At 49.4% G+C, this 14,552-nt stretch overlaps 1 protein-coding gene across 1 annotated transcript in view; it reads right to left on the bottom strand.

Moving 5' to 3' along the window:
• Positions 1 to 1,406: 1,406 nt before the first annotated feature.
• Plekhd1 (pleckstrin homology and coiled-coil domain containing D1) overlaps positions 1,407 to 14,552 on the bottom strand; it is a 32,124-nt gene continuing 18,978 nt past the window's right edge. Inside the window, exons 7-13 of the mRNA XM_021179266.2 lie at positions 8,391 to 8,485; positions 6,610 to 6,703; positions 4,877 to 5,055; positions 4,300 to 4,432; positions 4,052 to 4,196; positions 3,535 to 3,684; positions 1,407 to 3,313 (exon numbers count right to left, since the gene is read on the bottom strand). Coding sequence (XP_021034925.1) covers positions 3,147 to 3,313; positions 3,535 to 3,684; positions 4,052 to 4,196; positions 4,300 to 4,432; positions 4,877 to 5,055; positions 6,610 to 6,703; positions 8,391 to 8,485 — 963 coding nt within the window. The 3' untranslated portion in view covers positions 1,407 to 3,146. The remainder of the gene's footprint in view (positions 3,314 to 3,534; positions 3,685 to 4,051; positions 4,197 to 4,299; positions 4,433 to 4,876; positions 5,056 to 6,609; positions 6,704 to 8,390; positions 8,486 to 14,552) is intronic.

The following is a 14,552-nucleotide window of genomic DNA, read 5'->3' as shown; positions in this document are numbered from 1 at the left end:
CGTCTCAAGCTTCCGTTGCCATGGCTTCCCCACCATAAGGGTCTCACACGGCAAGCCAAAATAATCCGTTCCTTGTTCCATATCTGGTAATTGGTCACAGAAACAAGAAAAGCATTAAACTGTGGGAAGGCATTAGAGGCAAGCAGCCATTCCTCACGGGGACATTCATGATAGGCAAATACATGGGGAGCCTCTGGGTATTCTGGGAAATGGTAAACACCAGGGCAGCCTGCACGACACACATCCTCAGCCGGGAAACTAACTGAATAACAGTAACTCACTTCTGCAGGAAACTATCCGAACAGCAGAAATCCAGTAACTCATTTCTGCCTCTCCTGATTATGAAACAGAACTGGGAAGACCTGTTGTGACAGTCCTGGTGTGAGTGTGGAAGCTAACAAGCACACTGTCTCTTTCAGGCTGTGCCTTTGTTCTATACTCAAGTCAGAGGAAAACCATGATGGTTTTATAACATGGAGGCATCCAGGAACTTGGTGTGGAAACACATAGTTTTAGTTAATTATTAAGAAGTCAGTCACAGGAGGTAAGCTGTAGGGTTTTCAGCTGGAACATGCAGGACAGGATGATACAATTCCATTGATGGCCTGCAGGGGGCAGCACATCTCTAGGAATGACTCCACTGCCTGCTTTGAAAGCACTGCCAGGAAGTAACACAATTAATTGGCCAATAATTAAGAGTTACTTTTAGAACGTGCTATATAATATTAATACTATATATCACGTCAATTTGTTTACAGTAAGTAATTCCAGCCTTCCATATTTTCATACAAGGATGCTGGCTGGTGTGCACGCACGTTTGTGTGTGTATCTGCTGTTAGATATGATTAGAGGTAACCTAGGCTTGCCTGAAGCATAGAAAGTACAGGGTGAGAAGAAGAGAAAATGAACTAGGGCATTGGTGCTTGTCCTCAGAAAGTACTGCTGAGATTTGAGTCTGTCTACTCCCAGATTCGTGTTAAAATGTAATTACAGTGGTGGCACATACTTTTAATCCCAGCACTCTGGAGGCAGAGGCAGGTAGATCTCTGTGAGTTCCAGGACAGCCAGGGCTACATAGAAAAGCCCTGCCTTAGAAAATCAAAACCAAAACCAACTCAATTGTCATTGAGATCGGGAACCTATCCAGTGGTGGTGGCAGCAGCAGCACAGGCCCTTAATCCCCATACTCAGGAGCCAGAGGCAGGCAGACCTGGTCTACAAAGGGAGTTTCCATCCTTCATAATTCACTGGGCTTGGTATGTACTAGTTCTGTTGGTAGAGTATTGCCGTGTTTGCTTGAATCCCAAGTCTCAGGTTAATAGTTTGACCAGGAACACCAAATGCATTTGAAATCTCCTCCTAGAGCACGCCATTATTAATTCTTTAAAAACAAACGAAACCAGTAATCTGGTTTTATACCTCTTCATTTCAAAGTCCATTCCACATTCATATTTTGCAGACAAGCTCTGGGTTTATGCAGGTTTATACACATTTATAGCTTTATATTTACATTTGGACGCACTGATTCCAAAACACCCTACCTAAGACCACCCTCACCAAGAAGGGACCACGGAGAAGAGGGCAGCTCAGATCTTGACAAGGGTTCTTCCACAGGGCTACTTCTGTCCCTTCCTCAAGACACTTCAGTCTTCTGGACAGAAAATGGATGCCTTTGATCTAGCACTGTCTTAGCACCCTGCCCCCTTTTAAAGGTTTTTGGTTTTGTTTTTTAAGATTTATGTGTATGGATGTTTTGTCTGCATGTATGTACATGTACCATGTGAGTGCCCGGTGCCTGTGAAGGTCAGTAGAAGATGTTGGATCTCCTGGCAAATGAAGTCACATATGGCTGGTTTTGAGCTACCATGTGGGTGCTGGAAACCAAGTCTGGGTTCCCCAAAAGAGAGAAACAAGCGCTCTTAACAACCACTTAACCATCTCTGCCTCCTCCCCAAGTCTTGTTTGGTGAGACTGATAGACTCAGGCAGCTTCTGAGGGATGAGCCCCAAAAGACTGTCACAGATGAGGAGCACATGCCTCACTCAGTCCGTGGCCTCCTGAAGGGTAGTGGTCTTCCATAAAACCCGCAGGCTGGTGTTACAGTGTCAGTCTGACAATGCTCCACCAAACAATGGCTACTAGTTCCCCACAGGCCCATGTTCCCATGTGGTGGGTTCCTGGCTGCATTGGTTCACTGAGTGAGGCCGCTGCAGGGAGAGGAGGCAGCAAGGTGAGCCAGCTGGGAGAGAGACAGACCTCTGTGCTCTCAGGGCAGCAGGGTCACAACAGACCGAGGCAGCTATAGCTCTGCCTAACTGTGGATAACACAAAAGCTTCTTCCAGATCTGGCTGTGCGGACTTTGGGAAACCCTGGGGTCAAGGACTCTCAAAAAAAAGAACCAAGTGGGATCCCACACTTCTCCCGCACCTTCCAGCAGGTTGCTGGAGCTATATATGGAGAAACCCATTTGTGAATAGGAGGCCTGGGTGGCCTTACAGCCAGGGCAGCCCCCAGGAATACTGCAGAGAGGGTGTGGGGTGCTGTGAACCTGGGGTTATGTCTTAGGGCCTCCTCTTCCCTCTCCAAGAACATGGAATAAGTGCAGGGCATGGACAAATGTTGTATTGGAGGATCAGGAATGAAGAGAGAGTTAGGGGGTGTTATGTGACCAGGGTCAGCACAGTAGAGTCACCGAGGGGTACGGTGGGTACCAGAGGAACTTTTCAGTCCTCATGGAATAGACAACTTCTCTTCTTGACCAACAGATATACCACACAGAGCCAGGCCTCATCACGGCAACTAGGTAGTACCCAGTGTGGACCCACCCCACCTAGGGTAGACCCAAGGTCAGGGCTCGGGTCTGGAGAGATGGTTAAGAGCACTTGTTGCTCTTGCAGAGGACCCAGGTTTGATTCCCAGCACCCACGTGGTAGCTCACAACCATCCAGGACTCTAGTTCTAGGGAACCCAATATTCTCTTCTGACCTCCAAGATCAGGGCTCCGGGTGAGGCAGAGGGGGTATCGCCTCCTTCGAGAATGAGGGTGCCCCCCTCCCAGCAGTGCTCTGATGGAGAAGACCCAGGGGAGTCAGACCTCCCTGCTGCCCCACCAAGGAAAGATAGGAGGCGGGAGGAGGAGTTCCCATTACTTTCCTCCCCGGGGAAGTGCAGAGGCCCCAGGCTGGGTAGCCATGATGTGATAGATGGATTCCCGGAAGCGCTGGTCTCTGCTTAGCCGCTTGGCCACCTCCTTCAGCTCCTCTATGTTGTTGGCTTCTAGCTGGGAGGTCATGAAGGACTGGGATGGCTTCACTGTGGAGACGAGAACCCGTTGCCCATGAGTGGCATCCCCCCATGCTGAGCCCACCCTTCCTCCCTCATCCCAGCCCTACATGCTGCTGAGTTTCTCTTGGTCCTTCCTGCCCCCGGACTGGTAGAGCCACGTTCAAGGACATACTGTCCAGCCTTGTCTACCTGTTCTCTAACTTGCCCGCTTCCTGCCTTGTCTCCCACCGGGGCACAGGGGTGCTCACTGTCATTCCAGGAAGTACTGGACCGGCGGCGGTGGAACCGGCAGCTTTTGATGCGGCGAGTGGCCGCCTTATGGATGTACACGGAGTTCTTCATGATGACCGGCATCTTGGCCTCTAGCTCTGCATTCCGGATGCACTCCTCGAAGAACCCTGGTGGCAGGAAGGAGCAGTTGACTGTCTTTCTAGGGGCTTATCCTTCTCCTCCTGAGTACTGGCTTGGTCTGGTGGGAGATACGTTGCTCTATCCTTTATAGAACATAGTTTGCGCCTCAAACCACAACCTGTAGCTATCACAGGGAAGAACAGAGCTCTGAGCTTTTTAAAAGGAAGAGGACAAAACTCCAGGCTCAATTCCCACAGAGAGGCGTTGCCAAAGGTACTCCTACAGGAAGGTGTCTGAGAAGAAACAGGAAGGACCGCCTCACGCGTGCTAGGCCTCTTCCAGGCTCTGGTGGGCCTGGGCTTAGGGGAGCGCGAGCTCTGGGATTAGAGCTGAGCCCTGGAGGGAGGGTCTTACTTTTCAGGTGGCTCACGTCCGCCCGCATCCGCTCTTCCTTCTCCTTGTTCCGAACCTTGGAATTGAGACCTTGTTCCAGGCTCCGCAAGGCCGCCTCTGCCTCCCGAAGCCGCCTCTCAAGGTCCATGCGTACTTTCACTTCAGCCTACACAGGGTGATGAGCAAGAGGGAAGAAAAGTACAGGGATGGGCAGGAGTCACCCAGCAGTATGGAGGGCCCGGAGCACAAAGCCCATGCAGGTGGCGCACCTTGAGTTCCCGCTCCGCCTGCTGCTTCTCTGCAGTGAGCTCCTGCAGCGAGTTCTGCAGAGCTTGGGACTGGCTTGAGTAGAATTCCCGTTCCTCCTCCAGAGCCCGAGAGCGTTCCTCATTCTCCTTCATCCTGCGGGCAGGAGAGCTGCTTACCCGAGGCTCACCTACCAAGGGGGTTGCGCCTGCTACAGACGTGCCTAGAGAAAGGCTGAGCCCTCTCTGGGTCCAGTCAGCTAGGTGATGAGAGGGGTGGTGTGGAGTGCTGGGGGCCCGAGGCATAGATGTTTGGGAATTGCTACTTTTCTGACTTCAGAGAAATCCTCCCCCTCAACCCCAGTGAGGCTGCCTCTTCATGGGTCGGACGGGTCTATGCTAAGGGAAGCGGCTGGCTGTTTTGATGGTGCTCTGTATGGTTGGTCAAGTCAGCTGTGGGAAAGCCAGGTCACCGGCAGAAAGGAAGTAACTGACCCATGTCGTGAATGACAGCTAGAACTCAAGCCCAGCTGTCTAACTCGAGGGCAGACACAGCCCCCCCAGATGCTTGAGGACCGGACAGTCCCCGCAGGTGCCTCACCGCTTCTCAGCCAGAAGCTTCTCTGCCAATAGCTCCTGCATCCGCTCTTCGATCTGCCTAAGGTTGCTATGGAGACCATCACTGGCCAGTGGCTGCTCACTCTGGTTGGTCAAGGGCTGTGGCTGGTTCTTATCTTCCTCCAGCATCTCTAAGGTTTTCTTCTTCTCTATGGAGAGTTCCTGGTACAAAGGCAGGAAGGATAAGGAGCAGGGGTTAGCTCTCCAGCATGGCTGCCCTGGTCTTCTTACAATTCCAGGAAGTAAACTACTCCTCTTTCAATGCTCCATGAAGGACATTTTACATGTCTCATTCCAAGATCTCCTTTTTAGAACACAGCCAGGCTACTCCTTCATCAAGACAGACAGTCTAATGTGACTTCCAATAGAGATGGCACCTATCAGAGCCAGGTGTCAAGGTCTAAGGGCAACATGACCTTTTGAAGCCCTTGTTCCTCAAGGATAAAAAAAAAAAAAAAAAAAAAAAGTATTGGGCTCATGTGAAAATGCCCAGAAGGAACAATCCATGAAAACATTCAGACATCCTCTACATTTATCAACTAGGATCATAAGACTACGAAGAAATTATGCTATTGAAAATATCCATGGTGGGCTGGAGAGATGGCTCAGGGGTTAAAAGCACTGACTGCTCTTCCAGAGGTCCTGAGTTCAATTCCCAGCAACCACATGGTGGCTCACAAACAAAATGGGATCTGATGTCCTCTTCTGGTGTGTCTGAAGACAGTTACAGTGTACTCATATACATAAAATAAATCTTAAGAAAGAAAGAAAGAAAAGAAAAGAAAGAAAAGAAAATACCCATGGTAACCACTCCCCATGACAGGAAAAGTGAAACAGACCTAGGGTCCAGTTACTAGGGAGACTAAAACCCTTGCAGCCTTCATGACAACTCATGGATTCAACTAAGATGTATGGTCCCACGCTCACTTCAGATGCTGACTTTGGAGTGCTGCTAAGATATGGTCAAGTGAAGCCCACAGTTTCGGAAATACAACCCAGAGAGTTAATCCTGTAGCCAATGTGCAAAACTCAAGAGGACACAGAGTAAATGGCTGCCTAGAAGAATCAAGGAAGCTTTGAATAAAGGGAGTCTGAAGACAAATGCTTCTCCAGAAAAAGAGGAGATGACAAGACTATGTGGCCGTGGGGCTGAAGTGTGGGGGTACAGTGGGGGTGCAACACTGGGTACAGAAATCTTATTTTCCTTGGGGATATGAGCTCAGTGGTTGGAGCAGGGAGTGGAGGGGGAGCAGAGGGGCTCTGGGGGAGGGGGAAGGGTGTTTGCATGCTGTGGTAAAAAGTTTGTTCTCTGTCCTTGACATAGGCTGCTCGCCCCTCCCCCTCTCAGTCTCTTGTATCAGATGACAGTGACCTGGAAGTTGCTTTCCCTTCATGCTCAATTTCACCCAAGAGCAGAGTAAGTTAGGAAGCACAAAAGGATGTGGTGGGTGACACTAATCGATCCTGCCTCTGGTATAAAAATACCAGCACTACAGAAAGCCGATTTCCTGTGACCACGGTCATCACAAGGGCAAGCTGGGATTTCTGTTCTGGTCCATGCTTTGGGTCTCATGTGCCCACTAGAGTTCCCAGCCAAGCAGAGAGACTTTTCTTTGGGTAAGTTCGCTTCATGCTCATTCTCCTGTTGGTACCTTCCCTGGGAGCTACACGAGAACCCAGTTTTACGCAGCCCAGCCAGCTAGCTGGCCTCCTCACCTCCAGTGTATGCTGTAAGGATTCTGTGAGGTTCCTCAGCTCCTTCTTCTCTTGTTCCACACCCTTGAGGCATCTTGCAGTGAGTTCTAGCTCCCTGTGGGGACAGAGAGCTGGATTGGCAGTGGGCACGCTTCCCAACCTCTGCATCCAGACACGTTTCTGCCGTACATGATGGGGCTCAGTAGGACTCCTGGATGGTCAGTGCTCTGCAACACTGGGTACTGAAAACAGCTGCAGGGTCGGGGCTGCAGGGGCGCCTCAGCCAAATGAGGAGGAGACACTTACTAGATAGTGAGGTCCTGAAGCTTACTCAGTGTCTAACGAATGTCTGGCTTTTTATTTAAGTAGATTCTCTTATTTGTATGCTAAATTTAAAAATTAGGAAAAAACAGTCTCTCTATTCCATCCCCTTCCCCAATCCATATCTAAATGATTCCCTTTAATAAAGTCTTCACTGGTAAGTTTCTCTGAGCTATCACTGATGGGCCATGGTGTTGGAGGAGATGATGATGATGATGGAGGTGGTGAGTGTGATGATGAGGATACGGCACTGAGCATCATCAACCTCAGCATTAGTTTCCGAATTCTGTATAGACTACACCTGGGTCACCTGGGTTGGGGATATATAAATGCCCTACCTCCATGAGATTATAATTCGATTAATGCTTATAATGGGCAACTAGATCTGTCCATAATACATCAGACTGAAGATCCCAATGTGTCATTAACTAAAATGTGAAAGGACACCAGGCGTGGTGGCACATCCCTTTAATCCCAGCACTTGGGAGGCAGAGGCAGGCGGATTTCTGAGTTCGAGGCCAGCCTGGTCTACAGAGTGAGTTCCAGGATAGCCAGGGCTACACAGAGAAACCCTGTCTCGAAAAACAAACAAACAAACAAACAAACAAAAATGTGGAAGGACTCCAGGAGAGATGAAGAATGTTGGGAATTTTGCAGGCAGCAGTTCTAGATCAGGGCAGCTTGTTGCCAATAACCTGGGTAAAGAACTTTCACAAAGATTGGAGGGGCCTGCTCTGTGGAAGAGGCTGGCCCATGTCTCACAATCTTGCTCACACCATTGCCAGAGACCATTATCACTGAGCAGAAATGACCCACTGATGAGGCCCAATATTCTTCTGGGTATACTCAAGGCCCAGAGCATTGGGAAGACCAGGTCATAAGTGGTTTCCTGGTAAAAGCCTACCCATATGAACATCAGTCTGCCAGGGTCAGGGCCAGGACATTCTCTCCGTTTCCCCTCCCAGAACCAGGGCATCCCCCCCACCCTCTTGCCCCTCCCAGGGCCAGGACATCTCTCTGTTGCTCAGCCCAGAATCAGGGTATTTCCCCACTCCGTTGCCTCTCCCAGGGCCAGGGCATCCCCCTATTATCCCTCCCAGAAATAGGGCACCCCCATTGCCCCTCCCAGGACCAGGGCACCCACCCTCCACTGCCCCTCCCAGAACCAGGGTATTTCCCCACTCAGTTGCTCTCCCAGGGCCAGGGCATCCCCCATTCCATTGCTCCTCCCAGGGCCAGGGTATCCCCCACATTGCCCCTCCCAGGACCAGGGCACCCACCCCCCACTGCCCCTCCCAGAACCAGGGTATTTCCCCACTCAGTTGCCTCTCCCAGGGCCAGGGCATCCCCCATTCCATTGCTCCTCCCAGGACCAGGGTATCCCCCACATTGCCCCTCCCAGGACCAGGACATCCCCCCCCCATTGCCCCTCTCAGGGCCAGGGCATTCCCCCATTTACCCCTCTCAGGGCCTGCCATCACCTCTTGATCTGCTCCTGCTCCACTCTCAGCTCTTGCACCACCTCCTCAAACTGCTGTTTCTCAGCCTCCAGCACTTGGTTCAGGCGCTCAAGCTCCTGAAGAGAAAGGGTGAAGAGGAAAGTCACAGCAGGCACAGAGCCCTAGGCTCCCTCTACTAGTCCAGGGCATCCTCAGTCTGGATTTGGCTCAGTCTGGGGCATAAAGCCAAACTGTGAGAACTGAAGAGTCCAGGCTCCATTCGGTGGCATGTAGCCTCAACTAGCCCAAGAATGTGATGGACCTGGCCCATGAAAACCATTAGCCAGAGGGAGAACAGGGTTAGACACGATCCCAATAAGGGTCCTCTGGCAGAGATGACCAATTCTGGATGTTTTTCTTCCGGGCAACTCTAGGGACTAACACCTAAATGTGAGGTGGTTATGCCTCAAGAATGGAACACAGACAGACAGACAGACAGACAGACGCTGATAACAAGAACGTGGAGTCTATATTTCCAGGACACTGAGTGGCATCAGGTAAACTGCCTAAGACAAGCTATTTCCAACCCAAGAGTCAGAGTTAAGGTGCTCTTTATCTCAAGGCTGATGGGAGTCAGGTCTACAGCTTCCCTCTCCTCAGAGGGAGTGGAAATGTCACGTGGCTGAGGACAGGTCCCAAGGGGCCAAACCAGTCTCTTTAGGGAAGCCAGGCCACCTGAATGTTCCCCCACAGCAAGTTGGAGCCTCTGGGCTAGGGATCCTATTTTCCCTGGGTCAGTCGAAGTGGGATTAGGGATCAGCTTCCTGAAGTTTGGCTCAGTGTTTTTATGTCAACTACTTTGTTTCTGTGCATTTTATGTTGTGGTAACATTGTTTCTGCGTCTGCTTTTCACTTTCCAGTTCCTGGTGACTCCCTAATCACCAGGGGGCTTTGTTCTCAAGCATAATGGAGTCCTTGCATGGGAGTGGGCCCTGCCTATGGACAGTGGTTGCCGCTGACTTTGAAGAGATACAAAGAGGTATAAATTATAGAGGGAAGAGCCTGGTTTCAATTCCCACTCCTAGGTTTCCTACCCAAAAAAAGTTACTTCTCATCTAATCAGTGAAGATTAGATCAGTAACGGCACAAACTGCTTCCTGTTTGTTAAAGGTGTTCAGCACCTCGGCTGCTCCCTGGAGTTCTGATGCGCCTGAGCACATGCGTGGCTATAGTACACTAAATATAGGAGGCTGAGCTCATGACTGTGGCTGAAGCTGATAGAAAATGAGCAGATATCTTTTGAAAAGACAATGTGTGGTGGGCTCTGGTCCCTTATCCCTGGCATAGATATGGGTCCCTGGGTCTCCAGGAATGAGGACACATGAGCCAGAGTTCCAGACAGCCGAAGAGCAGTGTGGGAAAACACATTTGTGCTGTTAAAAGCCATGGGCATGTGGGGGCTTTGGGTTACTGCAGAAGCCATGACCTAGCCTATATCATCTATATTTGATGTGTCTATATAGGCAAAATATAAATAAGATCAAATTTGTATTCTTGCATACACACACCCCTCTTTACAACTGAAGACAACTTCAGACCAAAAAAACAACAACAACAACAACAACAACAACAAAAAACAAAACAAAACAAAACAAAAAACCCAGAGTATGAAGCTCTGCTTTAATATGCATGGTGCTGACAGCCTCTCTGGCCCCAGAGTCAACAAACTTGAGAGGATCTCCTCTGGCAGTGTTTGTCTGCTAACAGTTTGTCAGTAAGAGCTGTTGAGAGGCCCATAAAGCTTACTAGCCACAAGGACCCGAGCCCCAGGATGGCTTTCACAGGTCCCATGCTCACCCAGGACTCCTCAGAGGACTCCACCCACAGCCCTGCTTCACCTCCCTGCAAAGCTCCCCAGCACTGCAGCTCGCAGCCACTCCCCGCTCACTTCCCTTGCCCTGGAATAACCACACTGGAATAGCTTTGGTTGAACTGTCAGTCAGTGTCTGAAACTCAGGCCTTCCCTCCCTGCGACTCAAGCTCCTCAGGACACCAGCAGATGCTAGGCTGTGCCTCCAAAAACCCAAAAAAGAAAGTAACTGCTGGGCGTGGTGGCACATGCCTTTAATCCCAACACTTGGGAGGCAGAGGCAGGTGGATTTCTGAGTTCGAGGCCAGCCTGGTCTACAGAGTGAGTTCCAGGACAGCCAGAGATGCACAGAGAAACCCTGTCTGGGGGTGGGGAGGGAGAAGTAACCTTGAACACAGCAGGTCAATTAAAAAGAGCCCAGCCATTTGTCATCTTCTCCACTCAGTGGTCCTAAACATATGTGATAAGATGTTTCTACTTGTGTCAATGAGTAGCTGTGCCCAAGGAAGCATTTGCTGCTGCCTCAAAGGGGCCAGGAGACTGGGTGTGACGAACCAGAGCCCTCCAGGGCCAAAGCAACTCTAAAGGAAGTTCAGTCTTCACGGGATGCTTAAATCACCTAATGGTTTTCTTCGAGCAGGTGGCCAAGCTCAGCTTAAGTGACTCTCAGGGTAGAAAAATCAGAAAGTCTGTTTCAGCTTTGAAAAACCAACAAAAAGCACCCTGCCCCCTCCACACCTACCCCAGCACCAGCTCTGGGTCTCAGTCTCTGAAAGCCACAGACACAGGAACATTGGCGAAGGATGGAGAAATTTTGTGGAACTCTTCACACACAGATCTGACCATTCATGCAATTAGTCTCTGCTCCTATCCCGGTGCCTCAAGTCACCTCCGAGGGATCCCTCTCTTCAGCAGCTACTTCACTCCTGATCTTTATCACGCTTTCTCCCAGGGTCTAAGTCTCTGAGACCTGTGGATCCCAGACCACATAAGAGCTAGCAGGTGGTGCTGAGGCAAGCAGAAGACCAGCGGGGCCAAGGCCAGCGGGCAGCACCTGGACATTCCAGGCTATTCTTCGTGCTCTTAGAGAAGCAAGCAACCCATGTGGCCCACCAGTTCTATTTCAGGCCAAATCTGCCTCCCTGCCAACTTCCCTCACCAAATTCAACTTCTCCCTGGACCATCAAACAAGGCTAATTTCTTTTCCCTTCAAGTATTTAAGTGAAATTAAAAAAAAAGTCTCTTCCCAAGTTTCTTGTCCTCTAAGCTAAACACAACTTGCTTGCCATGCTTCACAGGTCATGATTTCTTGTCCTCAATAAAACTAATTATACTCATAAAAGGAATGCAGCAGAGAGGGGACGACTTAGTATAGAGAGGATTCTTTGCAAACCATTTACAGGCTCAATGCAATTCCAGGAAATGGCCCGGTGAGAGTTTTTTTTTTTTTTCTTATAGTTCTATTCATTCACGCTACATCTATTTACCAAGTGCATAGTATGTTCCAAGCACCTGCTGGGCTCTGCATGGAGGATCTGGACCTGTTCTCACAGAGCCTATAGTCTATAGTGTAGCTACTAAAAAAACCCAGACCAGGCTTTTACACCAAATGCAGGAATCAAGTATCGTAAAACCTTCAGGTATTATCAGAGAGCAGTACAGAACAAGAGACATGTCCTGCAGGACAGGGACCCAAGCTTCCGGGTCAAGCTGTCCTGGGTGGGGATCAAATTCTCCTGGGTGGAAGTAGAGAACTCCTCGGAGGTGGGAAGAGTGGCAATCAGTTGGCTACTGAGCTGGGAGACAAAGGAAGACAGGTACATGGATTGGAGGTTCAGTTCGGTGGCTTGCCTCATAAGTACAAGGTCCCGGGTTAAGTCCTTAGCACCAAAAACCAGCAAGCAATGGAAGAAAGAGGAAAGAACATTGCAGGTGGAAGGAGCAGTACCTACAAAGCCCCTGTGGAAACCTGTCACCTGAAGAACCAAGGCATGCTCGTAGGAGACATGAGAGCAACCATGATGGGTAAGAGGCTGGGGTCAGAGAAACAGAAAGGCTGAGAAAGGAGGCACCATCCCCCACGGAGGGCCTCCGGCTTAGGTGAGGATCTTGTGGGTTTTCTTTTCCCTGAACAAGAAGCAAAGAACATGTGTCGGTTGGTTGGCTGTTTGGAGTCTCACATGGACCATGTCACCTGTCCCAGCCCAGCCTCAAATTCAGCCTTCCAGCCTCTGCCCGCTGAACGCTGGGATTGTAGCTTCAACAACAGTGGCAACAAAAGATCTGAGAGCAGAAGGTCGCTGGCAGCCAACATGATCTGTTTTCCCTGTAAACAACTGAGTTGGCTGCAGTGTGGAGGAGAAAACAGAGGGGCAGAAAGAGCTTAAGGACCCCAGGCAGGAAGACAAAGCACCTTGGGTAAGGCCTGGTAGGAGCGGAACTTGGGAGTGGGGTGGAAAAGAGAAGAAGGAGGAAGGACAGGGTAAAACAAGCCCCCTAAGTTTCTGACCTACACAAGCCTTGGGTGGTACATCCCCCGAGATGGCTATGTGAGAAGACCACCAGCCCTTCTAGAAAGGGTAAAGGCAAGACATCGTGACCTCGGACAAAACGTGCTCTCAGTATCTTTGGACGTCTGGGTGGGGGCGTGAAGTCAATCACTGAGTATCAGAGGATAGGGAGGCAACAGAAAGAAGGGACTAGAGGTGTCACCCTGGGAATCGATGGCACATAAATAGCAAACTGAAGTTAGGGATTGTAGTCTAGAGAGTAAGATCTAGAGCAGAGAGAAGAGAGGGAGGTTCAAGTGCTACCTGAAATGAGACAGTGCTATTGTGTAAGACTTCGTTCACACAGACTGCTTGCAGTGTCATATGTGCTTACCAAGCACCTCCCAGGCCGGGTGTGGTGGTGGTACACACTTTTAATCTTAGCCCTCAGAAGACAGAGGCAAGGAGATCTCTGAGTTCGAGGCCAGCCTCCTCTATATAGTGAGTTTCAGGCCAGCCAAGGCTACATAGACAGATCCTGTCTCAGACCAAGGTGTAATACACACTTTGAAGAGATCATCAGAACCAGAGTCAGATGGTGGCCCTGTTAAAATGATCAGACCAGGAATTAAAAACAAACAAACAAACAAACGACTCAACTGTGGGTTATATGCTAAAGGTGTTAATGGAAAAATAAATACGTAAAAATAGATGACTAATATGTTTGGGGAGATGTGAATTACACACAAACACACACACATAAACACACACACACACACACACACACACACACACACACACACACACATCCCAAATGCAAGATTCAAAACACAAGACAACTGGGCAATGGCCAAGTGGGATGGTGTGCTCTTGTAGTCCCAAGGAGACAAGGAGAACCAGGAGTTCAAGGCTGGTTTAAACTAGACATCACCCTGCTTTCACAAAGCAAACAAGCAAAACCAACCAACAAACAAAACCAAGCAGAACAACAAAGGCACGCTATGAAAGGATACAGAATGTCTTTGCTAAGAGATGCTTCCAAATCCACCAGAGAGCTTGCCCTTCACCTCTTCCTATGTGTGGAGACACAGGGTACACAGTGATCTGGCAGCTGTCTGCACACCAATGGAAGAGACCTCAGAATACAGCATGCCTTTCTGACAGCTTCATCTTGAATATTCTACTCTCCAGAACACTGAGGAATCAAATGCTCTTGTTGAAGGCACTTGGCCTGATTTTGTCATGGTAGATCAAACTGACTGGGATCTATAACCCACACCACCCAACCCAACGATGACATATTCCACATTATTCACAAACTTGACTAGAACATTCACCAGTATAGGCTGGACTCTGCAGGAGGAGACACACCTTCACAGGTGTAGAAGATGAGAAATCATAGAACATTTGCTTTTAGTAATGAAATATACCATAAACTAATAACAAAACAATAGCAAGAAAATCCACACAGAGATTGGATATTTAAAAATACATTTATGGGGGCTGGAGAGATGGCTCAGCAGTTAAGAGCACTGACTGCTCTTCCAAAGGTCCTGAGTTCAATTCCCAGCAACCACATGGTGGCTCACAACTCATCCATAATGAGATCTGACTCCCTCTTCTGGAGTGTCTGAAAACAGCTACAGTGTACTTACATATAATACATAAATAAATCTTTAAAAAAAAAAACATTTATGGCTGGAGAGATGACTCAGCAGTTAAGAGTATTGACTGCTCTTCCAGAGGTCCTGAGTTCAATTCCCAGCAACCACATGGTGGCTCACAACCATCTGTAATGGGGTCTGATGCCCTCTTCTGGTGTGTCTGAAGGCAGCAACAGTATAT

This window comes from Mus caroli, chromosome 12 (assembly GCF_900094665.2).
Source record: "Mus caroli chromosome 12, CAROLI_EIJ_v1.1, whole genome shotgun sequence".
Classification (NCBI taxonomy): domain Eukaryota; kingdom Metazoa; phylum Chordata; class Mammalia; order Rodentia; family Muridae; genus Mus; species Mus caroli.
This window is presented reverse-complemented; position numbering and strand designations above follow the sequence as displayed.